This window comes from Meleagris gallopavo, chromosome 7 (assembly GCF_000146605.3).
Source record: "Meleagris gallopavo isolate NT-WF06-2002-E0010 breed Aviagen turkey brand Nicholas breeding stock chromosome 7, Turkey_5.1, whole genome shotgun sequence".
NCBI lineage: Eukaryota > Metazoa > Chordata > Aves > Galliformes > Phasianidae > Meleagris > Meleagris gallopavo.
In genome coordinates, this window is record NC_015017.2 from 987,871 (window position 1) to 1,015,469 (window position 27,599).

The 27,599-nt window shown below is 43.6% G+C and overlaps 1 protein-coding gene across 8 annotated transcripts in view; it reads left to right on the forward strand.

Moving 5' to 3' along the window:
• HDAC4 (histone deacetylase 4) overlaps positions 1-27,599 on the forward strand; it is a 208,364-nt gene that overhangs the window by 80,326 nt on the left and 100,439 nt on the right. For 7 of the 8 annotated variants that reach the window (XR_794053.3, XM_010713207.3, XM_010713201.3 and 4 more), the window contains one exon: positions 18,864-19,108. Coding sequence is in view for 7 of the 8 variants with exons in the window: in XM_010713207.3 (XP_010711509.1) it covers positions 18,864-19,108 (245 nt within the window). In the remaining variant the exon portion in view is untranslated. Of the gene's footprint in view, positions 1-3,700; positions 3,721-18,863; positions 19,109-27,599 lie in introns of those variants that run through there. The other variant, XM_031554079.1, reaches the window with a different exon arrangement.

The following is a 27,599-nucleotide window of genomic DNA, read 5'->3' on the forward strand; positions in this document are numbered from 1 at the left end:
TTGATTCCTCCAGCTATTCAGAAAGGAGCACAATTTAAACAAGCAGCAGAGGTCCCTTCCAAATCTTAAGGTTCTGTGATTCTGTGCTCAGCAGTTGCACGCTTGCCTACCCAGACTGAGATGCAGCCTGAGCTGGAAGCACTACCTACCTCTAAATACACAGGCAGAAAAAAACTGCTTCAGGAGTACGTCTGTCACTTGCATGAATTTTCTTAAATTATTTCTGAACAGACTTCGTTACTGTATTTCAGAGTGAAAGATGGCATTACACAAGCTGAACAGGATTTACCATGCTGTGCTAGTAGCCATGGGGCATTCTCCAGGTGGGAAAAAGCACATGCACACACATCTGTCTACCTATTTATGTGTATATAGGTACAAAACCCATAAGATTTAGTGCATATCATGTTTGGATTGCTGTGTGACGGACTGTCGTGTCCTAAAGCAGTGCCATACAAAATCTAGATCTTTGTCCTTAGCTTTGTTTTTCAGGCTATGGAGTTACAACCCTTCAGTTCCTACATGTTTATAAGGTAGTGGTGTGAAGAAGATAAGATAAAAGCTGGAGAGGAAGGGGATTGAGTCAGGGCTGTGACAGAAGTATTTTGGTCCAAACATGTCCCAGGAGAAGCTGGAGAACCCCATGCATCTTGTATCAAGTGGGTATATGGGTCAGTAGCAGTGACTGCATGCATGAGGTTGAATAGGAAGCTTTCACTTCGCTTTTTCCTTTTATTAATTTGTTTGTTTGTTTGTTTTGAAGTGTGGTTCAGGATTCTTATGAAGTCAGCAGCATTGTTAATGGTACTTTGTGGGGGAAAAGTTTGTTGCCAAAAAAAAAAAAAAAAATCAGTTCCCAAATTATCCCTTCCTTCCCTTTGACTAATTCCAACTCAGGGTATTCTGTAATTCTATAACCGACAATATTAAAACCCAATGTGTTTTAAGAGATGAGTGTTGGAGTGGCAAGCAAACCCATACTGCATTTCTCTGTTCATGGAGATTTTTTTGTCTACCAGTCAACTGTGTTATGAGCTAGACAGTGCAATTAGAGTGAATAAGGGAAAAACAGGCACCTGAATAACTTTACAATACTTGTTACTCCTGTTATGTACTTAGATGACCCATTTGATAAGAGTTTCTCTGCATGCTTCAAAGATGAAGTGCTACTGAAGCAAGTAGGAGAAGGGAGAGCTGAGGAGTAATTGCAGTGCTTGTGTTTCTCTCAGCAGGAGCATTTTCTGTCACAGTATGTGCTCTCCAACAGGACAGGGTCTTCTGTTCTGTGGTTAATTGTGCCATGTCTTCATTTGGAGCAGAAGGGGAGGATGATGCCCCACTCAGACATGTTCCTGTGCAGACACTGCTCTGAAATTCTATGCTCTTTGGGGAAAGAGTTACACTTCCCAGTTTTGGAATTCATATCATTTGTTTAGCTTCTTGGTTGAGCAAGTGAGCTTGCAATATATGAGGCATGAGGATTATCAGTGGTGAGCTTCTTATTTTTGATGGTGAGTTTGTTTTTTAAAGGGAGAGGAAGAGGTAGTTAAAATGAAAAATTAATAGTAGGGGAAAAAAAAGAAAAAAAGTAATAAAGTAATCTTTGAAATTGCAGAGAACTGGGATGAAAGCATAGGGAAAAGTTTAACGTCAGTTTAGACTATTGCTTTATTGCCTTGAGACATGATGTGGCAGTATCTAAATACTGATAAGAGATGGAAATAAAATATCCGGAAAGACATTGGCAGCCAAGAAACTCCATCTAGCCTTATGTGAAGCCAAATACGTACAACATCTTTAACTGGCTTTTTCTTGTTCTGAGGCAGAGCAAGAGGTGGGGAGGGGTGTAATTTCATCTTGTTCAATATAACAGGGAGTTAGGAGAACTGCCACAAAAATTCCTTATTCATCATGTTCTGGGGACACAGAGATTAATCCTCTGTTCTTTAAGCTATTTGTTCCTGAAGCTAGCTGGTGGGGGTCTCACCATTCAGTACAAAAATTAAGGTTGTATGCACTAACAGAGTGGAAGACCTGTGGATCTTAAAATGAAAAAAGCAACCCACAGATTTTCCTTTTTAACATATACATTCACACTGATCACAGTGATGACACAATATATAGATGCTCTTAGGAAAGAGATTGGTTTGTATTTTGAGCAATGGTGGCAGAGGGTTTGGAAGTTTGCTCTTAGTAAAGGCTTCTGGTGTCAGACCACATACTGCAGGTCTGGGGATGCTCTTCTGCCTTCCCAGAGCATCACAGGGGACATTGGTTAGAGAATGTTCACGCCATTGATTTGCACCTTCTGTGATACAGAAAATATGCCTGGCTTGGGTGCCTGATGGATTCCTGTTTGCATTTTTCACTGTTAATCTTTGTGCCTTATCCTTTTCTTGTTCTGTCTTTGCACTTTTTTTTTATAGCAGCAGCAGTGCTTAGGGCTGATTTCACTGCTTTGAAAGGGGCTCAAAACCCTTCGAAAGTAACTGCCTGACTTGCTTCCCTGCAAGTGCTGCTCCCACAGATGGCAGTGAAGCCGTGAAGCGTTTGTGAGAAGTGATCACGGGCTTACAGAGATCTGTTGCCCTCATCTCTGCAGCCTTCCAGAGCCTTAGGTCTTGTGCAAGTTCTAGGAGATAAGGGAGCAGCAGAGGCAGCTTGAATGTGGGGCTCGGTCTGGTTTTGCAGTGGCCATGGTGTTGGCTCAGAGGCTGTCCTCTGCGCCCCATGGGGAGAAGGGCTGTGAAAAGACCAACCATACCTTGGGGTGCAGCAGGCCCAGCACTGCCAGCAGGAAGAGGGTAGGGGTGGTCCTGCTGTGCTCTGCCTGGTGCAGCCTCACCTGGAGCACTGGGGACAGGTTGGGTACCATGGTATGAGAAGGACATAGAGCTATTGGAGAGCATCCAAAGGAGGGCTGCAAAGATGGTGAAGGATCTGGAGGGCAACGAGGAGTGGCTGAGGTCCCTTGGTCTGTTCAGCCCCGAGTAGAGGAGGCTGACGGGAGGAATCATGGTGGCCTGCAGCAGTCTGCAAGTGCTGAGCTCCGCTCTTTGGCAACAGCAGCAAGGCCCCGAGGGAACAGCACGGAGCTGTGTCAGGGAAGGGTCAGGTGGGGGTGAGGAAAAAGCTCTGCCCCAGGGAGCGGTGGGCATGGAACAGGTTGTGGCCACAATCTGCTGGAGTTCATGGAATATTTAGACACTGCTCTCAGATGTAGGGTTTGGGGTGGTGCTGTGTGGAGCCAGGAGTTGGACTTGATCGTCCTTGTAGGTTTGTTCCAGCTTAGGATGTTGTATGGTTCTACAATTGTGCTGCTTGCTCTCCGTCTGAAGAGCCTTGCAGCTCTCCACATAGAGTCATCTTAGAGCATAGTCTTCAGTGCACTTTCACCAGCTTCTCAGTTGAAGAGGATTTCTTTTTGCCTCGATAGCTGTGGCTGCTTTTGTGTGTATCTTCAACCAATGGTGTGAAATGGCACAGCTACTGCACAAGCATGCTGGAATTCAGCTCGCCTTTCTGAAATCTTTCCAAAACACTGTTCAAATATTACATCCAAGGCAACACTCTTCTTTTAAACCATTTGGGTTCTTTGCAGCCTTCTTAAGTGCTGAATTTCTTCTTGTTTATAGTTGCGTTGCTGGTAAGTGTTGCACTCAGTGTTGTTCTCCAGTGTGGCCCTCAGGATGCTGATAACAGCCTTGTAAACCATTTCAGGTAAGCGCAGGCAAACTATGCTGATAAACTGCCCTCATCTAAATCTAAGGCTGTAACTGCTTCTCTCCCTTCAACAAAAGAGAAGAGAGTTTGGATTTGATTTAGATGCTACCTGTGCTGATTTACCATCCCTCCTCCCTTGAAAGCATTGACTTACAGATGCCAGTTGTGCGTTTTCAGAGTCAAAAAAGATGGTTTTGTCATATTCAATGAGAATCATTTGTTGGATAAACTCTGTTGTGAAATTGGGTTCTTGTAAAAAGGAAATTGGGTTCTTGTAAAAAGGAAACATTTCATGTTTTCTTGCACAGAGTGGGGAGCTTTGAAGTTTTGATGCTGTTTGCTAGGTTTGAAAAGGCTTGCTGCAGTGCCTCACCAAGAGAGAAGCAGAAAATGCAGTTACTTGGCAACCTGTCTCTGTACATCATTGAATCAGACCAAATTCCTGAAACTCGTAAATACTCATATGCTCCTGCCAAGCAGTAGCTCTCTTGTGCTGTTTCTCACATGCTTACCAACGTGTGCTTTTCCTTGTATTCTTCTAAGAACTTGGGCTGCAATTGAGGGATGTAGCTGTGTGTAAAAGAGCTAACAAAATTATTGATGCGGTCAACATTACAGATGTCAGGATAGAGCACAGGAAATATACTACAGTTTTTCTACACAAGAAAAAAACCTTACTTTTGAGCGAAGTGCATGAGAGGACAGACAATAAGAATTACATGTGGTATAGAAGTCAGCAATATTAAGTTTCTAGCTCTTTAAAGCTACTTTATTCATTTTCTTCAAGCTTTCCTAGAGCATCTTTGATATTAAGTTGGCGTGCAGCTTGAAATGCTCTTTGCTCTTTATCCCAGAAAGCAGGTTCCTGTGTATGACAAAAATTTCTGCTTCTAAGTACCTACTATATAATACTGGTATTATTTTGCACATCTGAATTATAGTATTAACTGCTGTTTTATACCTAAACACTGCTTTACATCTAAAAGAACATGTTGCACATCACTTGTGACTCTAGCTGTCTGCAAGTACTGAGAACGCTTCTAACTTCAACATAGATGATAATGAAGATTAAACCCTTCTTAAATCTGCTACCTCCTTAATGGATTCAGTGCTATCTCTGCTTCATTACCTGCCACAGTCAATCCTGTTGAGCAAAGGAGGGTTGTAACGTCATGAATGTCGTGCTGTTGGTCTTCATCAGGTAACGGGTGTCCTGCAGTGTTGTGGTCAGGAAGCTGTTTGCCTCCTGTGAGATAAAACCAAGTCACTGTTACAGTCACATTGTTATAGCAAATCCAGGCAGGGCTATGCGAAGAGTATGCCTGAATTTTGGAACTTTCCCTTTTTCCTTTAGGTTTCAACCGATTTAGGCTTCTTTGGTAAAGGCGCAGAGGGTTTTAAATTACACTGAAATTTTTGTTCTATAAGCTATTTGTAAGCCAGATCTTAACATGTATGCTAATTTTAAGACAGTCATTTTCACAAGCAGCAGATATTTAGTTTTATGTGTGCCAGATGGATTTGCTACTGGCATCACATGTGAGATTATGGTCAAAGCAAGGAGAAATCAGGCATAAATTCCAAGACCTCATTGGATATGTTTCTTCCATCTACAGGACCCACTGGTTGTGTTGCTTTATTTTTGTCATTGCTAGTATGGCTGGGAAATCTTCTTCATGCATCTGAGATCACAGTGAAAGGAAGAACCTGGCAGTGAAGGATATGTCCTAACATGGGTTTAGTTTCCTGTTGTGTAGTGCCACACAACTGCACAGGCTTCTTGCTCTCGTGCATGCTCTGATGAATTAACTGTGTTCTGCATTGCTGCATATGTCAGGCTGCAGAAGCATGGTCACTTTGAATTGAGGGTGAGCAGCACTGATAACTGTATTTATCTGTAGCCCAGGGCCAATACTTTCAGCACACCATGGTGCTAAGCTTTTAAAAGCTTTCTTTATTGAAGTTTAGAACACGATTAATGAAAAATACTGCTACTTTCCTGTGAAAGGTTACCTGTGAAACCTTGCAATTATTTTCTTGGAAGAAAATGTTGAATGTGTGATTTCATTTTTATCTACTGTTAATCTGCCCAGGTTCCCACTTGTGAGCCTTTCCAGGGATGGATGCAGGAGTGGATGAGCTCCAGTTGTTGCATGACAGGTGATGGTGGACAGGCATCTCCCTGTGACTCTTTCCATTGAGTGGTGCCATCAGCAGTGCCCAGCCCTGGCCATGTCCTTCAGGCTGTCCCACACTGGCTTTTCCACGGAAAACAGTAATCACTCTCAGTGTGGGGCTGAGTGGGCAGAAGGACAGATACCACTAAGTACCTTTGTGGAGCTCTTATGCAAGCTTTTGGTAGTACCACTTTTTCCATTAGCCATGAGTATTTACACTGAGGTGACACAAAATCGAATGGCTTCTTGTTTTGCCTGCAGTGATTTTGTCATGATGCAATTGCGTACAGCACCAGGGATTTCAGAAACAACATGTTTCTTAAGCATAAATCAAGGCAGATGGTAAAGCAAAGTGACCTACCTAATACAGCAGGCTTGTTCTCCAGAAATATGCAGTACAGACAAATGTAATGTCACCTAAAGCTTCAGAGACAACATTTCTGACAAAATGTTGATTGTACAAGGAAGTCAACGTTTGGGTAAGGCCAAGGATGAGTTTTGCTACCTGTAAGTGAACGCTGCTGATCGGATATTATTTCCTGCCTGCAACTGCAGTCAGATTTATCTCGTTCCGTTTTTATCTGTAAACAAAGTTGTTACAGCAGACCTTCTGTATCAGTTTGAAGGCCTAAGTGTCTTGTGGGAAACAGCTCTGTTTTTTCCTATTTATATGCTTTGTCCCTGGAAATAAGGCCCAACTTCCTTGCTAAATAATGTACTATCAACAAATAGTGCTTCTTTACAGTTACTTTGTATATACATCCTTAGAAATTAGAGAATCACAGAGTGGTTTGTGTTGGAAGAGACTCTTGAAGGCTATCTAGTCAGACAGATGCCTGTGGTGAAGGGAAATCATCCATTGGATCAGATTAGTCAGAGCAGCTTTCTGTACCTACCAGCTTGGTTCTTGCCAAACCGATTCAGTTTTGTTTAGTTTTTGCCTCCTCTTGCAGAGTGGCACCCATTTCTCTGGTCATTCAGTAATCCAGCTTCACAGTGCCTGCCAGGGATGGACTGTCCTTCTCCTGAAACAGGATATGGATGGCAAGACCTCAAACCCCTCTGCCATTGAAGGCTGGAGAGCTACAGCTCCTGCTGCTCCAGCCCTCCCTTGTTTTCAGGCATCGCTTCTGGATTCCCAATTACCTTATGCATGAACAGTGAAGGCTTTAGCAAATCTGCTTGGCTTTTTGCAAGGCTTCAGATCAGCACAGTGGAGAAGGTGCTCTGGCACAATACCTGCCAAAGCAGGGCTCCACAGTGAAAGCCTGCTACCTTGAGTGAAGCAAGCTTGAGGCAAATCAGCTGTGAAGTGGAAACATGCAAATTAAAGCACGCTAAATCATGGGAGGATTAGACTTGCAGTGATTTAAGACTGCTTTATTTCAGCATGGAAACATTTACATTAAATTTAATGTACGTTAAGTTCTACTTCTTGTCTTTGTAGTTAAGATGGGTGGTCTGACACATAGGCAAACACAGAAATCTTCCTCTTTCTAGAAGTTTCTTCATACCCAAACTTGTAACAATGGCATTTTGGAAATGCTGAGAACTAATCTGTAATCTTAAGGCTCAGAGTTCAGGGCAGTACTGTGTGCTGGGGGAAGGAACAGCTTCTAGGACGAGACTGGAGTACTCCTGTGCAGTGAGAGCTTATGTTTGGTTAAATTATGGGATTGCATGCTTGTTTTTTTCCACTGTACTGGTACAGAGGATGATCAGAGAATAGTTAATATACTTTTTGCATACCTCTTTTCTTCCCTCTCTCCTAAAGATTGTTTCTGAAGCTCTGTTCCAGCTTCTCTGGGAGCTGGGAGAGCAGAGCAGAGCAAAGCAGAGGGGCTTTTGTAGCCTTGGCATGCTGCAGGGTGTAAGAGCTTTGTGTGGCCTTCAAGCAACGGTTTCTGGCATGGCAGGAGATGCACGGTCTGGGATTTGTCTTGCAGCTCTGAATTTACACAAGCAGTCCATCACACAGAATGCCATTGGACTGCCTTGCCTGGCTTTGCACTATCTTTAAAACTAAATGCCACCCAGAAACATTTAGGTCAGTTGCTTATGTTTTGCAAAGGATTTCCATCTGGTAAGACGGAGTAAGACGAAGTGCGGGGGGCAGATCTACCACTCCTCAGTAGTTTATGCTTCTCCATCTTGATAATTACTTTGACCTCAGCTAAACGTGTTTCTTCCAGCTGAAAGACCCTTTGCTGCTGCCCAGGAGCCCTCCTGCTTTACGCTATAACCTGATTGCTTTGCAGTTTCCATGGATTTTTCCACCTCAAATCCATCATAGTGGTGTATTCTCCACTGCCTTCTGCCCATTGTGGTCTTTTTCTCTGTGGCTGCTTGAGTTCAACACGCCTTTTAGAAACTAGATACTAGAACTGTAAATTTTTATCAGTACTATTTATAATTAAAATTCTCTTTATACTATGTCTATTTTTAGGATTTATGAGCAAGAATTGCTTTTCTGAAGTTGATTCTCTAAAAAGAGCTAAGCAGCTCATTTTCATACATGCAGTGTGTTAAGTGGTGAGTTGCCCCAGAGCTAAGCACGATCTGATGCCACTTGCTGGAATGCCATTTGTGCCTCTTCAGCAGCTTTGTCCTTCTTTATTTTTTCAGATTTGTATTGCTCTGAAGAAAAATAAAAAGCATTAAAAAAGATTTAATTCAAATGGCTTTCGAACATTTCCTAAAAAACAGAATTTCAGACTAGAGGGATGAGGCTGCAGAACACATGGTGCTTATCTAAAGCGACCTAAAAATAAGCTAGTATTTATAGAGAACATAATCAATAGAGATGAATTGTGTATCAGTATCAAACAAGAATTTTATCAGAAGAAGCTGTGGTTTGGTAGTGATCATCTGCCTGGTTAGCTCTGTCTGCCTTCTTTGAAACAAATTTTTGTATAGAAATGTTGAAATGGATAGAAGAACTGAACGTTCCATTTTTGTCACACATTTCAGGTATTGAAATGTGCTGTAAAAATAGATTCTGGGTCTGCAGACAGACTCTGAGAAACTCGTACCCAGCCTTTGCTTTTCTGCTGCTCTTGTTTCCCTCTGGGGAAAAAAGGCATACTGATCCCTTTCTAAACCTTCAGAAAAAGGAGATGTGATGGGAAGCATCCTCTTCCTCCCTATGCTGGCCTTCTTCTCCTGCTGAGAAACTCTCTAGGTTGTTACTGGCTCCTGCCCTGTGTTCCAGTTTATTCTGTGTATATTTCCAGTTATTCTGTTTTGGGTAAGGATAGATATATATCTCCAGACTTTATCTATAAGTCTCTCACCTTTGTTTCTCACAACATCTTGTTTCTTCTTGTGGAAGAAACTCTTAATATTTCCTGAGTTAGAATGTTGGATTCACTGACATGCCACTTGCTTTATTTCTCCTTGGTTTTACCACTTGAAGCTCTTCAGCTATACACTGAGCAAACCTTCCTGCCTAACTTAATGTTTCATGGAACAAAGTGTTCTGACAAAATTTAGTTTAGCTGTGATGACATCTATAGTTAATATATCGAGACCACGTTTCTTTCATTTCTGCACCATCTACAATTATGTCTGATGTGTTTTTATGCCATGTAAACCTGTACTGCCTCATTCATTGGAGCAGTAAGGGAAATCTTGCTTACGTGTCATGGTGGCTGTAGTCAACGTACTGTAGATCACAGAATCATAGAATGGCCTGTGTAGAAAAGGACCACAATGATCATCTGGTTTCAACTCCCCTGCTATGCGCAGGGTTGCCAACCACAAGATAGTATAGTAGATGGTATATAACACAGATTTTGTACGGCTATGAATGATTTGTCTTTGGTTTGAATGCTTTTCAGTTAAAAGTTTTTTATAGTGGTGTCAAAGTAAAGTTGAGGCTTTCACTTCTGCACCCAGCTAGTGTGCAGCTTCCTACTTTTCCATGCATGCTACCAAGGTTTTTGAGACTGATGGGTGCCATGGAGAAGATGGTGAAAACACAATGAAGGAATAGGAGAAGAGGGACCTCGTTTAGATGTCTGTCCTCTTTCATCTAACCTTTAAGTAAGTGTGTACTGTGATGGTACGCATCACAGTAGAATACTTCCCTCCACTGCAGAGCCTGGTGGGAGTGCTGGTCATTGCTCCAGTGTTCAGTTGTAATTAAGTCATCCAACAGAAGGAAGATGTAGGAAGGGGACAGAGCATTTCTTTTTTTAGGGCAAACTATTTTTGTGAGCCCTATAATAAGTATTTGCTTTTTTCTTGCTTTTACACATTAGTCAGCAGGTAAGCTGTAGCTGAATGACAGGAGAAATGGTGAGGGATAGGCAGGACACACATTGTGTTCCACCTTTCATTAATGTTGGGAAAACTAGGAAATGGACATTTCAAGTGCCTGACCTAGCATTTATATAAGCAACGTTTTGCTAAATTCAAATATTGTTCTCAATGTCTCAGACTCTTTAATTGCAAATGGGTTGCTTAAAGACTTGCATGCACGGGGTGGATGGGCAGTGACAGCAGTCATCTTTCTGTCATCATACAGATGCTGCTGGCAACCACTCAACTTCTATGTTTTAATTAAATACAACTTTAATTCAAGAAGCTAGAAGGAACAGAATTCAAAATTCTGTGAAATTATAACTGAATCTGAATCTTAACTGTTGCATTGTTGTGGTTCTGTTTTGTTGAAGCTCTCGTGTTAAAATTCATCCTTGTGTCACTCTGGCTCTCAACATGGGAAGAAGTGCCTATGTAATACAGTAAAGAAAATAATGTTCTTGTCTTCCCAGACTGGGGATGTTTTCAGCAGGATGACTGCTGAATTGTTGTTCCATCTTTAAAAGGCCATGCTGATGTCAGTGGCTTGAAGGCTGTACATAAATGCCAAGAAAAAGCTTGCTTTGAGTGAGAATCATTGCTGTGACGCTGGGAAACTCATCATGCATGGAGTACTACCAGGATGGGGGGTGCAAGAGAAATCTGCCATCCGCTCCTCGTGCTTTGGATCCAGTTAACTGAAAGGCTGATTGTTTCTCTTAGTCCATGCTGGTTCGGATGGGTTTCCTTAACAAAAGGGTTCTGTAATTACTCTATCCTTTATCAGCCTGCTGTGTTTAAATACACTCACTTTATCTGGTGCTTTTCTTTTCTTTTTAAAAAAGTTTTTTTATAGAAATCTTAAGTGAGAGTTTTATAAAGTGTTTGTGTTAAGGAGCTGAAAGACAACATTTGCTCATTTTGGGGAAACGAGGAAGGGCTTCAGCGTAATTTCTCCATTATGTCCTGGAATCTGACTGTTTTGTGCTTGTCTGAATTCTTTTAGAAAGCTGTTTGGTTTTTACCTTCTCTTAAAATAGCATATATATTTTTTTAATTTTATTCATTCTGAATGGACTGAAAGTACCATTCTGGGTCCTGACACAGCTTATGCACCTGTGTGTTAGAATTGCTTGAGAATAAAAGCCCAGAGAGCAATACAGAAAGCTGTGGCTATTTGCCTGCTTGAACATATGCTAGTTGTGTGGACCAGGATCTTGGTTTCTAATAAACTGCTAAAAACACTGCAGCCTTTCAGCTGCATGAAATTCTGTGAGAGCTGCTGAACTCTTTTCTCTTACAGCTTGTGATTTAGCTGCTATTTTTGCTGCTTTTCTGTGACTGAAGAGATTACATTGCATGTTTCAATGCTTGCTGTAAAGCTGGGAGTCACTATCACTTGAGTGGTGATAGAAATTAGCTACCTAGCCTATTAATAATAAGCAGTCCTGAAACAGTCAGAATATATCTTTTTGGCACACTACAGCACATGCATGTAATGGGGAGGGAAATTCCTTAGAATTCCGTTTTACATTTTCTTTTGATCATGAGGAATTGCTTACTCTTGCTTACGTTCTGGATAAATCAGTGCATTAGATCTCAAGCTGTTAGCTAAAGCCTTGGCTCTCACGGAGCAACCATGCTGATCTCGGAGGCTCTGCAGTTCCCTTGGTGGCAACCAGCCCTGTGCTCTGCACTGTTGGTGTTGCTGCTTTTCTCCTTTTAGCAATCGTGAGTCTCTTGCCTGGTGAATTGGTGGATGCAGCAGGCACAGGAGGGCGGGCTGGCTGAGTGTGCTCCGCGAGGTTTTGGCAGAGGACCAGCATTTCTCCAGCAACAGATAGGTGTCTTTGATCTCCCAGCTTCTCTCCATCTCTTCGGGAAGCTGACAGCATTTCCTCCGAGCAAGAGCTGCTTTTATCGCACAACTCGTTCAAATGGCCTGGCTGTTCACCAGCTGGCACCATCCCAACTTGCAGGCAAACCATTTCAGTTCTTGTTGCATCTATTGGAGACCTGATAGCAGCATTTCAGTGTCTAAAGGGGAACTGTAAGAGGGAAGGGGACAGACTCTTCTGCAGGGTCTGTGGTGAGAGGACAAGGGGAAATAGTTTCATACTAAAACAGTGGAGGTTTAGATGGGATATAAGGAAGAAGTTTTTACAGTGCAGGTGGTGAGGCACTGGGACAGGTTGCCCCAAGAGCTGGTGGATGCCCTGTCCATGGAGAACACCCAAGGTCAGGCTGGAGGGACTCTGAGCACCTGATGGAGCTGTAGGTATCCCTGTTCACTGCAGGGGAGTTGGACCAGATGGCCTGTAAGGGTCCCTTCCGACTGAGAAGATCCTATGATTCTGTGATTTTGCCGCAGCATCCCCTCCCTCTGTCTGCATAGCAGGGGTTACAATGGGAGAACCTTGAAACATCAGAGTGCGGAGGAGATGCAGCCTGTGTTGTCCTCCTGAAGTCCTCTCTGACTCCTGGCACTCCTGTGATGCCCTGTAGCTGCTTCACCTGCTGTGTTCTTGCTGATGTAAGATCACTGCTTTGCTGGCTCATCAGGTTGTCCAGACATCTGTGTAACCTCAGTTCTGCTGTGTGTCATAGAATCATGGAATGGCTTGGATTGGAAGGGACCTTCAAGATCATTCAGTTCCAACCCTGCTGCTGTGAGCAGGGTTGCCACCCACTAGATCAGGTTGCCCAGGTTCCTCAAGCCCTGCTGTGCATACCTAGTTGGGTGGTGTTTTTAATGTATTATCTCAAGATGAACTTGATTCCTTTTCCTCTCCCATCTCCCCTGCCCTCCTTTCTAAAGTATTGTTTTTCCTTCAAGAAAGATTAGGGTAAGATTAGAAAAAGCATTGGAGAAATCTTGTGGGTTTGTTACCTCCCTTTTCTGTCAGATACCTGGTGAAGTGAGGAGTTTCTGAAACCAGCAGCCCGACAGATGGATCAAAGAGGTTCATTTGTTGAATAATGCTTGAAATGAGGATGCAGGCAAAATTACGTTCCAAGGTATGTCCTTGAAAAAGGGCAGTATGATTTTTTTTAATTATTATTTTTTTATTATTAATGCCTTTTAAATTATTATTTATTTATTTAGACACTTTCCCCATGGAAACTCAGGTGGCTTTCATTTGGCTATTCCCCTTAGGACAAAAGGGTGGCACAAGGGAGCTATGTGGGGAAAGACTTGCCCCGGTTGTATGAATTTTAAAGTGAGATACATTCCAAGTTTACTCTTTCTATTCCATTTTTTTAAAATTTCAGTAAAAGAACTGACATCATCTTCATTTGTTAAAGATGTTGATTGGAACAGTGAGAAAAGGAGGCAGTGCAGGAAATGTCTCCCTCTGGAGCATTCTGTCCTGCCCAGGCTCATCTCTTGATCAAGGGTTGCTGCTTGACCTTCCTGCGGATGCTATGATATGAAATCTTCAGTGTCTCGTTAAGAATTTATTTCCTATTTTGTGCGTTCTGCAGTGCTGTTTCATTTGTGAAGTGCTTGCTTTCCTGCTGCAGAAGGACATAGCTCAGAAGGTACTCAGCTGATCAGGGTGCTTCAAGTCCCCAAGTCCTGCAGATGGGAGCCTTGGAAATACATCCTGCCTGTAGGATCCTGGTATTTAGCTGGGAGAGTGCATTTTTCCCAACTGTGATGTGCTGTTCTGAGGTTGCAGAACACTACAGAGTATTTTATCTGTCTGTTGTTGATGTAGTTTAGTGACTTCTTTTTCTTCTAGTACAGAGATACTTTCTAATGTTTAAAGCCTGAGATGGAGAGAGTGGGATATGTGGTCAGGTCTTACGGTGTTATTTTCATTACATTCATGAATAAAACATGTATGGTTTTTCACAGGTTGCTAATACATGTTAACAAGCAATCTGCAAGTAAAGGTATTAGGATAAAAAAAAGTTGATTCTAGAAATCCAGAATCCCTGTGTCCTGATCGTGACTTCAGGTTCTTGGTAGTAATGAGAAGAAACTTTCTTTGCCATGAATGAATGAGTGACATTTAAAACTCCATCTGTTGCCTACGGTGTGGTGCCTCACGATGTGTTTCAGTGGCTGATGGGATGATTAATTTCGGTTCCCATTCATGCAGCATGACACGTTCTCATAGTGGGGAATGACTCCAGCCCTTGCTGAACTGCAGCATGTGTGGTGCTCATAGGAAATCTCACTGCTGTTTGCTCAGAGCTTGTGTGCTGAGGAAGGATCCAGGCTGCTTTCGCATTCACCCACACAGTTCTGAAAAAATAACGGTGTGTGCTGAGCTTAATGCTTCTGGGGGATGGCTCCATCTCCTGATTGGACTAGGGGAATGTTGTTTTAGTTTTATGTAGAGGTTAAAACCTTCTTCCTTTAAAACTCTTCTTTCTAAACAGACCCAGCCCTGCCAGCCAGGTGAGGAAAGGAATCATGTTGCTCTGCTCCGCCTGGTGTGACCTTGAGCACTGGGGGCAGGTTGGCTGCCACAGTATGAGAAGGTCCAAAGGAAGGCTGCAAAGATGGGGAAGGGTCTGAGGGCAAGGTGTGTGCAAGCAAGGAGCAGCTGAGGTCCCTTGGTTTGGTCAGTGTGGAGCAGAGGAGGCAAAGGGGAGGAGTCATGAAGGCCTGCAGCTCCCTCATGGCAGCCTGTAGCTCCCTCAGATGCTTGCAGTGTGCCATGGCCGAGCTCAGGGATCAGGCTGAGATTGAGCCTAGAGAGTGGCCTAAATGCGTATGGTGATGCATGGCCTTTTTTTCCCACTGTTCTCTTTTGGAGAAATATTGCTTATCTTTGAGGCATTTTGTAGTAATCAGCATGCTGTGAGTTCAGAGCAGCTCTGTCTTCCAGGCGTTCTAATAGTGCTGCACAGTGCTCTCAGCCGTTTCCTTACGGTGTACACAAAATCATGCATGCTGCTTTCATCCTGGCACTGCAGGCAGATACTGCAGCAGCTTGTTGCTATTAATAGCCCTGATCTCACTGTCTCTCCGTGTTTCGGCAAGTTGTGACATTTTGGGAAGCCGAGCTGTGCAAGCAGAGCTGTGTCCCCATCACCAGGTGACGGTCATAGCCGCCTGCCTGGGGCCACTGCCCTGAGCCTGATGGCATGCCTTCTTCCCCTGCAAATTTAGCGACGTGGTTTTGGAACCTGTATGCAAGCAGCCGAAAATAAAGCTTGGGGGGAGATCTGTGCACGCATGTCCCCAGCCATCAAGCTGCACAGCACAGACAAAAACAGCAGTTTTTTGTTGGCTATTGCTGAGAGGCTGCTGCTCCGGTATTGGCAAAATCCGGCCAGAGGGCAACACTGACACACCAATAATTAGAAAGCAAACTCATTAGTTGGAAATAAAGCATGGGGAAGAAGCTGAGTCAGTGGTGTCTGGAAAGTGCTGGCCAGGGATGTCCAGTCACAGCCACACGGAGCTGTGGGTACCTATGGAAGCCAATTGCTCGCCTAGCAGGGTTTGGTGTGCCTGGGCTGCTAAGCTCATGCTGTCACAGGCATGTGGTGGTATGTCTGTGATTCCCCTCCTCTTTGTCATTTTCTGTCCTCTTGCAGCTCCAGCAGTGGATCTGGAGACTTCTGGGCTGGAGGGAGGGGGGTCTCAGGGAGCACGTTCTGTGCACTTTCTATTTGATGCTGATGCTGGTTTGAAATAGAGGGGAGGCAGCTTTCTGTGCTGCTTAAATTGAAATGAAAAGAGTCCTTCTGGCGACAGCTTTTGGTTTTTAAAGAGGTAGTTTTGAAAATGTTCTTAAAGTTCAGCTTCAGTAAAGGTTACACTGAAATGAGGTTTGAATTTAAATGTTTCAGATATCCCATGTCCTTCTCATACTGAAATTTTCTTTTATCGTACATCTTAGCGTGCTTTCAGGACTGAATCCTTCTATTTTGTCAGTCCTTTAAGGACTTCCAAGAAAATGCTGTTTCGGAGAAGGAGAAAATACAGTTATTACTGCAGTTCTTATTTAAATAATGCATGCACATATCTAAATAGCATCTCCCTCTTCTAATCCCTTCAAAACTGCCCGGTGCTTGCAGAGAGGTGATTTTTCTGTTGCAGACAAGCCCAACTCTCTGATAATGTATTTATATGCAGCCTTGATGTGAAGTGATTTTAATGCCAGACATTTTCTGTAGGAAATGGATCCTTTCTTTGCAAACTGAGCTGATCGGTCTGTTACAGCAAATACATTTAACTGATAGATTCCATCCTCTGTTGATGTGATAGATGGTGTGGGCAGAGCTGGGAGATGCCAAATTTTCAGTCCCAGCCATGAGGCCGCTCTGTGCCTGCAATCGATGAGGGCTGGAATGCTTTAGGTCTTAATTAACGTGCGGCACGCAGGCAGCCTCTGATGTATAGCCGTGTTTTATTTATGTGGGGAGGGAAAAGCATCAGAGCGTTTCCATCTTGGTGTAAAAATAATGGTAACTGGACTGTGGAAAAAATCCTTGCATGCCTAGGTTAAATAATAATAATGCTAATAATTCCTTCTGTTTTTTTGCCTTGTGTTCTTACAGTGAAGGAAGAAGCAGGGTAACATGAGATAGTTTGTTATTCATAATTGAGATCTTGTCTTGTAATTCATGGGTTTGGCATTTCTCATTAAAACTCTGAATATAGTCTTTGTGCTTTTGCTAACGTCATGAATCTGATTGTATTAATATGTTCTCAAGGCAGAACCTATAAAAGCAATTTTCTAGTCTACCATAAAATATTCATAAGAATACAGGCTTTTTCTGTTTTGATGATGCGTTCATTAACTAGAGAAGGTTTTATTGTTTTCGGGAGGGCCCCGTAGGTCAGAAGCACTTGCAGCTTCTGTTGGGAACTCATGGCGTTTCCAAGAGTTTCTTGAGACCGAAATAGTAAGAGGCCGGGATGACGCAGCTCTGCGGGGAGATGAATGGGAGCTGTGGCCACAGTGCCCCAGCTGTGTGCAGTGCCAGGCGCTAGGGAGGTTTGCATGCTGCTGCCCCAGCTCCGGGAAACGGAAAGTTTGTTGGGTCTTCCCGGGAGATTGGTTGCCTTTCTTTGCGGGTTCAGGCTCTTGCTGTGAAGTAGAGCGGGGCAATTTGTCACTGGCACAGTTTGAGCTCTCAGCTCCCATGCTCCTAGGTAATGAGTGCCTGGTTTGCTGTCCTGATAGCTGGGTTTGATTCTCCCGCATTAAATTTTTGGAGCTCTCCTCCAGCACTGGGACTATGAAGTCGCATCATACCATACTCTGGTGCGTCCTGGAGCTCTGGAAAAATATAATGTGTGCATTTGGACAGGGAAGAAGGCAGGCTGGGGGAGGCTGGGGGTTCATGTGGTTTGTTACATCAGGATTTGCTTTCTGATCGCTTGGGGTTTGATTGTGGGCTGCATTAAAAAAAGGGGTGACCAGCAGGGAGAGGGAGGTGATTGTCCCCCTCTACTCGGCTCTTGTGGGGCCCCATCTGCAGTACTGCATCCAGGACTGGGGCCTCCAGTACAGGAAGGACGTGGAGCTCTTGGAGCGGGTCTAGAGGAGGGCACTGAAATGATCAGAGGGCTGAGCATCTCTCCTATGAGGAAAGGTTGAGGGAACTGGACTTGTTTAGCGTGGAGAAGAGAAGGTTTTTGAGAGCCACACCAGGCACTGCCCCACACTTTGTGCTGCCAGCCTGCCCTGTGGGCGAGAGCCCTGGAGAGAGGGATGCAGGAAGGAAAACACAGGGGAAGAACTCATGGCCTGAATAACAGCAGCACTTCCAGCAATGTGACCTTTTACAGAAAATATTTCCACCCAAGAACAGCCTCCTCCTCCCTGCATGAGATGAGCTCCTTTCCCTGGGCAAAGTGCAGGTGCCTGCGGGTCTCATTGTGGGTACCTTGTGCTCCGCCCAGCCCAAATCTAGTTGCATGCTGTGGTGTTGCATGGCAAGGATGCTGACAGCAAAGCAAGTATCCTTGTTTTTGTTGGGCAGTGTGCAGCTGGGTTCAGATGCCCCAGAGAGTGCAGTGATTGGAAGGATGTGGGCTGCTCGCTCTGTGTGCTTGTCTCACCTCCTTGGGAAGGTGGCTGGAGTACTACCTGGTCAGTCTTAAAATGAAATAACAGCTTAATTTGTAGGGAAATTTGCCATCTCTTGGTTGTGTTTCAGCATTGTCTCCCTCAGAGTCTGAGTTAGAGGCCTGTTGAGGCACTTCCCTGTGCCCAAATATTTGCACCTCTCTGGTTGTTGGTTGTTGCAGCAGTTAAGTCTAGACTGTTGCAGGAGCCCTTTATTACCTGTTTGCTTTTGTTCAAGCTCCTTTCAAAAAAAATATTGCAAAGGATACAGTATGTAGTGATTTTTCTGTGTAATTTTTATTGAGAGCTTCATGTTCCTGACCATAAGAGTCTATGAATTGATCAGCTGTAAGACAAGATGGATCTTTGCTGTGAAGTCCCAGAGTAATATTTATCCATCTAAACTCAAGTGATGCTAGAAGAGTGCAATAGGGACATGTGCTTGAATACACAGACTTGGAGTGATAACAGGTAGGGTCACGTGCAGTTCACTGAAGTTCTCTGCTTTGAGAAAATGCACGTATTCATAGGAAACAGTGGCTGGAGAAAAACTGCTTGAGCTCTGTCTCCCATAGTGCTTTTTTACCGCTCATCTCTCCCATGTGTTCTCCATCTCCAGTTGATGTGAGCACAGCACTGCCCTTGCAAGTTGCCCCAACCTCAGTCCCGATGGATCTGCGCCTGGACCACCAGTTCCCCATGCCTGTGACAGAGCCAACGCTCCGTGAGCAGCAGCTGCAGCAGGAGCTCCTGGCGCTGAAGCAGAAGCAGCAGATCCAGAGGCAGATCCTCATTGCTGAGTTCCAGCGGCAGCATGAGCAGCTCTCCAGGCAGCACGAGGCCCAGCTGCATGAGCACATCAAGGTAAGCGGTAGGCAGCCCTGCTGCAGGGGGCTGCTGGTTTGGGATGGAGATGACATTCTGGGGTCTGCACACCACAAGACTTTCCCAGTTCAGCTCTCAGGCAGGGTGCTTTACCTGGCTCCGTCATGCAGGACAAAAAGGAAATCTTTTTACACACGAGGTAAGTAGGAAGTGCAGCTCAGAAGATGGCTGTTACATAGTGAAAATGTTAGACATTATATAAATATTTCACAGTGATAGACTATTGCTATGGTAACATAAGCTTTCAGAATTGCTAATAGGCTCCCTTTTCAAAGGGGGATTAGCATGGCACATGGTAAATAGTGTTAATGTAATATTAAAAAGCAACCTCAATTCAACCTTATATAACTTTCATTTTAATATAAAGTATATGTCAGAGCGGGGAAGATAGGATTAAAAGTTAATGTTGCATTATTTACAGACTTTTCAAGCACAGTTTTAGCCCGGGTTTGCAAGAATAGTGGCTGTTTGAAAGTAGATTGATTAACAGCAAATGCCTTTTCCTTAGTGGGTCCTGCCTGTAATCTGCTGTCTTTGGGACAAAGGTGTGGGGGAGGTGCATGTGTATATACACTGATATACATCCATGTGCATATGTTTGTATGCACAGATGTGCGTGGGAGCGTGTGTAGTTGTGTGTGTACATGTGTGTCTGTATGTAAGCTGATTTGGGTAAAAGTCTGCATTAGAAAAAAATCAAGATCAAATTTTAAGAAGCCAGTTCTCATGGTATATCTAGACCATTAAGTAACGAAGGTCTTCCTCTAGTCTATAAGGGTGGTTGGATAAAAACTTAAAATAGAAATGAAGTAATCCTGTACAAAAAAGGATAATGACCTGTAAGGCCATCTCCTGTAGTAAGTGTGTCATCTTGCCCAGAATTTCTTTTAAAATGAAATGGCACTTTATAATAAAATAAATCAATCCCACAGTATCTCACAAAGAAAACAAATCCTGGACCAACCAGTGAGTAATTAGGAATGTAGGTTTTTTGTGAGAGCAAACTTCTTGTGTTTGTGTTCGTCAGTCAGCATTTGGATGCTAGATTCACCAGTTTTTTGGTTACTGAGTTTCAGAGGCTGACAACTGCACTTGGTGCAGTGGCTGTAAGTGCAGGGAATCTGTTTGTCTGGAGAAATTAAACTTACAACCTCATATTTGAACTCTGAACTCAGATCTGTTCAGCTGCTTTATGGCTCATGAAAAACAACATGGGAGGGGAGAGAATATTAAAGGAAAGAAATAAAAATCTGAGCATAAGGGGTTGAAATGTGAAATATGGTATAGAAGCAGCTCTTAATGAAGATGGAGAGCTTTTTATGGAGGAATTCATATGCTTTTAGAAAATCATGCATACATACTGCACTGCTCCAAGCATGCTAGGGAAGGACTGACTACACTGAGTCAAGAGTGCTTCTCAGTGCTTTTATCTTCCTCTTTGCTGTTGATGTTGCTGACTTAGGAGTGCACGGCACTCCTAAGGTTATTAGGACCTAAATGCTGGTGCACGTGAAGATGATGGGTCTAAAGAATTGTTGCAGAGTGGTTCTGATCCATTGTATTCTTAACAGAAACACAAGACAGGATGCAGTTGATGATCTTTTCTGTTCACTCCAACGCTGAGTCTTTAGATTAACTGCGAGAAGGAAACAGCAAATCCCTGACACTCAGAATTAGATGATTGGTTTATGTTGTCACTCATGAGATTAAGAATTTCATTAGTCTCTTGTCTCCAAAGCAAACTGTTCAGTATGCAGGAATTATTCAGACTGAGTGATATAGTTAAGAGATTCTTCAACTGAAAATGTTGTTTTGTAGCCTGAGTAGTTTACAGCATTGCAATGAAGGTGTCTATCACTCCCATTAATAAATTTATATTCCCAGTTTCCTCTTCAGGCAGATATGTAGCCTGCCTGAAGACTGCAGGAGAGCCTGAGCTTGCCCGATTTCTGTTAAGATTGCATGTTAAGACTGGCAACTAGAGTGGACTTGCAGTGTGCCTTACTGCAACGTCACTTTTAGTTCTAAGATGTTTTCAGCTTCCCTCCAGATATAGGTTTTTTGGTACAGAAAGCAACCTTTCAGCAGCTACTGCAAGGTAATTGCATACCTTGCAAGCTTGCGTGCTTTCAAAAAAAACAGTGGCTCCTGCAGATTAGCTAGAACTTTCAATGTCAGAACAACCTCAAAATGTAATGAAACAGATTAAAAAAATTAAAAACATAGAAGTTCAAACCTTACAGTCATATCAAACAAAATGGCAGTTCTTTGACTTTCTCTGACATTGGTTTCCTTGGAAATGGTCAGGACCTTTGTTATTCACGCTGTTGAATTCTGAAATTGCTTTGTTATAGACTATTTCTAAAAAGACAGGAGAGTTCTGCACCTTCCTGTGTTCTGCATATTTTGATGATGCTATTTAGAATTTATTAATTTGGCTTTTCTCATTGCTACCTAGCATCCAGCATTTTAACCAAGTGTGAAGGCAGGGCTTTCTGTGCTTTATCCTGTCTTGTGCCTGTTTCTGAAACTTCATGCCTACACTTCCTAGACTGTAGGTGTATTTTGGTATGGTGGAGCAGCCTCTGGGTGCAGCTGCATACACAGAGCAAATACTGCGTTGTGTCTCCCATTTGGCAAGACGTTTGGATTAAATACCTTTGCACTCTTCCACTTGTAGATGTTGAATAGTTGTTTCAACAGGAAAGCACTGGCTGGGCGTCTGCTATGAAGAGTGTCACACTCAGGGTGTAGAGGTGAGGATAAGAATGGTTTTGATGCATTTCTTTAGCAGCTCTTGTACCCAAAGGAGGTAGAGTTTGTGTTTAGCATTTTCGAGTTACAGCAAGCAGCGCTGAGATTTTAAAGCTCTTCTTTGTTTAATGTGTTAAACTCTCGGGTAGTACAGTTGCAATTGTGGTTTGTGTTTGTTTTCTTTTTTTTTTAATACCATGTTGTTGGTGTGAGCAGTGGAACTTCTGATTCAAGAGAAGGCTAAGGGAGTGGGGCAGTATCTCTCCTTCTCTCTGTCTCAGCCAAAGCAGTACTATAAGAAACATCTTAAATTCTTTTTAAGTCAATTAAATTTGGCTTGAGAAATGCTGGCATGTTTTTCTGCATTTCTATTCCAGTAGATAACTTAATCTGAAGTTCTGGTATTTTCCAGAACTTGATTTTATTCCAGCAGCCCAGCTTTAATCGTCTGATCAAGAGCAGGAACAGGTGGGTGACCACCGTCCCCTGTCCCCCCATCCGTCCGTGCTATCACAGATACTTGTCAACTGCTCACGTTTGAATAGAAATGGCGTTTGGGAAAAAATGGTCTTCGTGTAAAAGGGGGCACATTCCGGAAGATGGTGCAATCTGGAGGAGCAGGCTGAGAGCAAAATGATGTTCGTGGAATTAAAGGCTATAATGGGACATAGCTGCAGCTTGACGTGTTGAGGGAGCGGGATCATCGCACACAGGGAGGAATGAGAAAAGTCTGACTTGTTTAGGGAAAATTAGTTGAGCCTTCTGAAGACTTCACACCATATGGAAATACAGAAAACTGTCTTTCACAACTACAGTGCAGCTTTGTAAATTGCTGCAACTTGACATCTGAAAGCGGAGCAGGATGGGAGCCGGGGCTGCAGTGGGCTGACTGGAGGGGACAGGAACTTGGCTCCAGCGCAGTTGCTCACCTTTGGTGAAGCAGATTTTCCACAGAGGCGTGCCTCTCCAGATGTGCAGCAGTGCTTATAGCCTTCCAATCTGCCTTCTGAAATAAAAACAAGGATGGAACAAGGAGCCCGGCGCCCAGGCTGTTGTCGGTGAGAGTGTGGAAAGGCTCTCTGCAGGTTCCAGCGTGAGCTCTGCCTGACCTTTGATTGTGAAGCCACCGGCAGGGAATATTTTCCTTTCTGAGTCACTGATTCCCAGCCAAGATCAGCTGGAAGTTACCAAAGGCTTTTCCATTTGCCTTCTGGTCAAGGGCTGGAGCTAGACAATCGAAGAGGGGCAGGACATGTGCTTTGGCAGTGCTGGAGGCATCTGGGGCAGCGTGAGCTCCACAGAGCAGTGAGATGCTGGTGGGTGATGCAGCTCATCCCTGCCTTTGCACTCCTCAACGTTGGAGCAGGGCTCAGAGGAGCTCTGGCTGTTTTATAGCCAGAGCCGGAAAATTTTTCAGGATGCTGACGTACATCAGTGTTAGCACATGGCAGCAGGCTGCAGAAGTGTGCTGATGGCAATGGGACGGCTGCAGGCAAGCAGCTAAGGCTCACGGTTCCTTGTGAAACTCAAATCTTAACCTGGAGGAATGCAGTGGTGTTAATTCTGCCATGCAACTCCTCATTTTTTTTTCTGGCATCAGGTAACAAAGTAGTAGAGTGCGTATTAGAGCACCCTGCTGTTTGTGTATATATAGGGCAGATAAGTGCGTATATAGGATGGTCAGAGACACCATCGGTTCGTGCATAAGAAATAACAGCACTATGCATAGGAGGGAGTTCTGTAACAGTGTTCACCAAGGAGTGATGCTGGAGTTGTTTTTTTTTTAATAAACACAGAAATTTCATACTTTCAGCAGTATACTTGTGCTGCTGAGTGGCCTCATGCCAATAAATAAAAATATGTGGAATGTTTTCAGACATTGGCTTTATATATAGCAACATTCAGACAAAACAAGGGAGATGGATCTGCTTTTGCTGTTTTCAAATGACGTGCTTTCCATTAGCACGACTTCTGATGGAGGGGAGATAACATACCTAAGCTGGCAGCACCTGAGTTGGTTATTCAGAGACATGGGGAGGAGCTCTCCAGCCATTCCTTAGTTTTGTTTGAGGGTAGAAGTCTTTCAGGGAGTCTGAAAGATTTTGTAATGCTGTAAATAAAATGGAATTTCTTTCCAAAGATATCTGGAGTTTGTATCATGTTGATGTTGAAGTGAAAAGCTGCTCTTTGCTTTCATTTGGTGACAGCTGCCCTTGAATTGGTTGGTTTGCTCACAGAATTGCAGTGACATTAGCTGTTAGTGTGACTGCTTTTTCAGCCCTTGTGTTGCACAGTCTCTTTTTGGTGGCCTCTTTGAGATGAGTTGTTTCTTACTTTCCAAACAGGAAAAGTACTCCTGTTAAAAACCTGCTGACACAGTTGATGTCATCTGCTTTCATCCCACGTCTTTGCTGGCTGCTTCCTTCCCTGTGCAACAGGCTGGGAATGCTGAAGAAACACCTTGAAGCCTTGACCAGAGGCCTGTCCTGCCCTGCTGCTGCCCCTTCTGTTGTGCTGCTGAGCTGCTTGTTGGATCTGACTTGCCTCCATGCAGCCAGACTCCCTCAGCTCCACTTTGTGACTGTTCTGCAGAGCACCCACTCCTTGCAGTCTGCACCGCTTTCAAGAGAAACTTAAAAAGCCTGGAGATACCAGGTGTCTGCCTCTGTGTTCTGATATGATAGGATTATTCATCTTAGAGAACTGCAGCTGGGTACAGGCAGTGGTAAAAACAGACTGAACATTTTGTGCCTCGTTATGACTTGAATTCATTGCACAGTGTTCTCTTGCTATTTCTAGATGGTTTTCTCTTCTTTGTCAGTGACCTTCTCTTGTTCTTCTGGTACATGTAGCTGACTCTGTGGCCTGAAAGTCTTAAACCTGGATCCTGCAAAACTTAACTTCTGATGGCAGTAGCCCCAGGGAAAGCTTTTGTAAGATCAGAGCATTTGCTCTCTTTGAAGGCTGGGGGTGACTTTCGTCATGCTCAAAGGCAAGATCTTTTCCAAGAACAGTGAGGGGCAAATCTGCACGCAGAGGTGTGTGTAATGCTGGGTTCTTAGAGAATTCTGAGAAGCATCAGTGGTTTCTGGACTGAGGCTGGATTGCTCGGCCAGGACGACTGTCTGCAGTAGTCCTTACAGATGGTCTTAGAGGATTAAGTGGTTAAAGGAGCATGTTTTCATTTGGCTCCTTCTGAGATGGACCCTGTTTGCTGGGTGAAAGGAGCAGAATGGGAAATCACAGATCTCACTCCAGCACGTGGACTCAGTGGCTTTCATCCTGTGGAACCCTGTGCCAGTGTCTGTGGCATTGGCTGTGGAGCAAGCCGTGCCCTCCCTGCACCATCACCTTTGTTTCAAGGTTCCCAGCTTTCTATCAGAATGTGGAGTCTTTCCATGGAGTCTTAAATTGGGCTGGCTCTTGGATATTCTGAAAACCTGACTGATGTAAATGAGAGAAATGTCAGGGTTCACTGGCTCACAAGTAACAAGATCTTGCTTACTTGATAGCACTTAGTCATTTTTTTTTTCAGAGGAATTCAAGCTACTTTTGAAGTGGTTAAGTGTGTTCTTTTCATAGCATGAATTTGTCTCCTGGCATAATGTGAGTGGGGCACACTTGTATTTTTTTAAAGCTTAAGGCCTTATGGTTTCTATTCAATCTAGAATTTCAAAATAAACAGCAGGAAAAAAAAAAGCACATTTCCAGTTCACACTTAAATTTTCAGCTTCAACTTTATATTATTTTTGAACTAGATAAAATTAGATCGTTATAAGGTTTAAGAGAATACGTTGAGAATCAAGGCAGGAGCAGAGAAACACCCAAGCAAATCCTGTTAAAATATCAGAAATAGTGACCTGTTAATATACACTATCACTGATTAAATTAACATTCATAAACTGTGAATTCCTGTTACTGTATATGGTCTCAGCAAGATTCAGCTGGTGTACATGAGGGTGAAGTTGTGCTTAAAATGTAAATCATACAATGAATAACCTCACTTGTCTACACACAGTACGAACAATGTTTTAGGCTTAATCTCCATGTTTATGTTTCCTGTTGAACTGGTGATGATGTGTAAAAATGATAGATGTTTGGTATTTCAGGTTGATGGCATGCTACCTTTAAACACTACGCTTCTGCTCAGCTTGCATGAGCATTGAATGATGTTGGCCACTCTCTTTCAGAAAGTCGGTTGTCTTCCTGCAGGCACAGCAGGCATGTGAGCTGTCACTGTCTCCTTTCAGGCACAGGAACGAAAGGTGGTCTGCTTCACCTCATCTCAGGGCATTAAAACTCTGACAAATGGAGCTGAACCAGAAATCTCAGACACACAAGTGGTGGCTGATGCTTTGTGGCAGTAGTTGGACTACCAACAGTGAGAACGCCAAAGATGCAACTGAATACGTCTTGCTGCCCTCCAGTCCCTTTCTGTTCAGGAGTGGAAGGCACTTCCCTGTCTCATTTCACTTTACACAGGTGCTTTGCAGGTGTTGAAGCCTGGCAGAAATGCTCTGGTGAGGTTTCCCTCCCCTCCTCTTGTGCCTGCCAGCTTACTGGTTCAGTTGCTTTGTCCCTGTTCCATTATACAGGTGACCAGGAGTGGTGGATCAGTGGTGCAGCCATGCTTCTTCTTTCCTCTCTTCGTATTTCCTTCACTGAAATGACCAAAATCTGATGGTGATTTCTCTAGATGTTCCCATTACAGGATCTTTGCCCAACATCTCCACTCCTGATACTGATTTTTGCATAAGATTTCCATTCCAGCTCCTCTATTCCCTGCACCCTGAAGCAATTTTGAAAAGACAGAATTTTTCTTCATGGGGCTGATCTGTGAGGGCATGACAAAATCTCATGTGGCATTAAACAATGAATTGCATGGCTCCAATTTACCAAGAGTCCTTATCATCATGGTCAGTTCTGGATATGCAGAGGACAGAAGTTGAACTTACTGCACAAACTTTTAGCCTTTTAGGAATAGTGAGCAGTCATAGGTGTGAAAGAAATGGAGATACAGAAGTATATATTCATGTATGAACTGCTAAACTAATAACGTGGGATCTTTTCACCTACGAAACTCAGCAATCATTCCCCTTCCTGAAGCCGTCTGAGCCTCATAAACTTGAAGACCAGACAGTCTCAGTTGGATATGTCTACCTCAGACCCATCTCTTGCCCAGGAAGCTGTCAGCAGGGAAGGATTGTTTTCCTGCGCAGCGCAGAGGCTGGCTGCAGCAAATTCTGGCACAGGACTGCCTGCTGTCAGCCTGTCTGATAGCTGGAAGGGGGCAGGCTGAATATACGTTCAGATATGTCCAAGAAAAGAGGTGTTAGGCATTTGTTTGCCTGAGCTGTATTTTCAGATGTTTGTGTCTAGGAGCTCTTGCTACTTGGCTCCTGCTGAAAATCACAACTCTTCCCCTTCCTTTCCCAGTATAACCAATTAATTCTGACTTGTCTCCAGTATTCCAGAAGGTATCTTCCATAAAGCCTGACAGGCTTTGTCCTTGGAATTAAAACCCATTGTGATGGAGCCAAGAGAGAGAATCCTGAAACAGGAGCAATAGTTCGAGACTGCAGTAAACTGGATGGGGAGAACACGAAGTGGAGAATTCAGCCAAAGGAATGGCTAGCTTCGAAATTTGTTTAAAATGACCCCATAGAATAGAGGTTCTTCCAGAGTATATCAAAATATGCTGTCCACTCATACACTG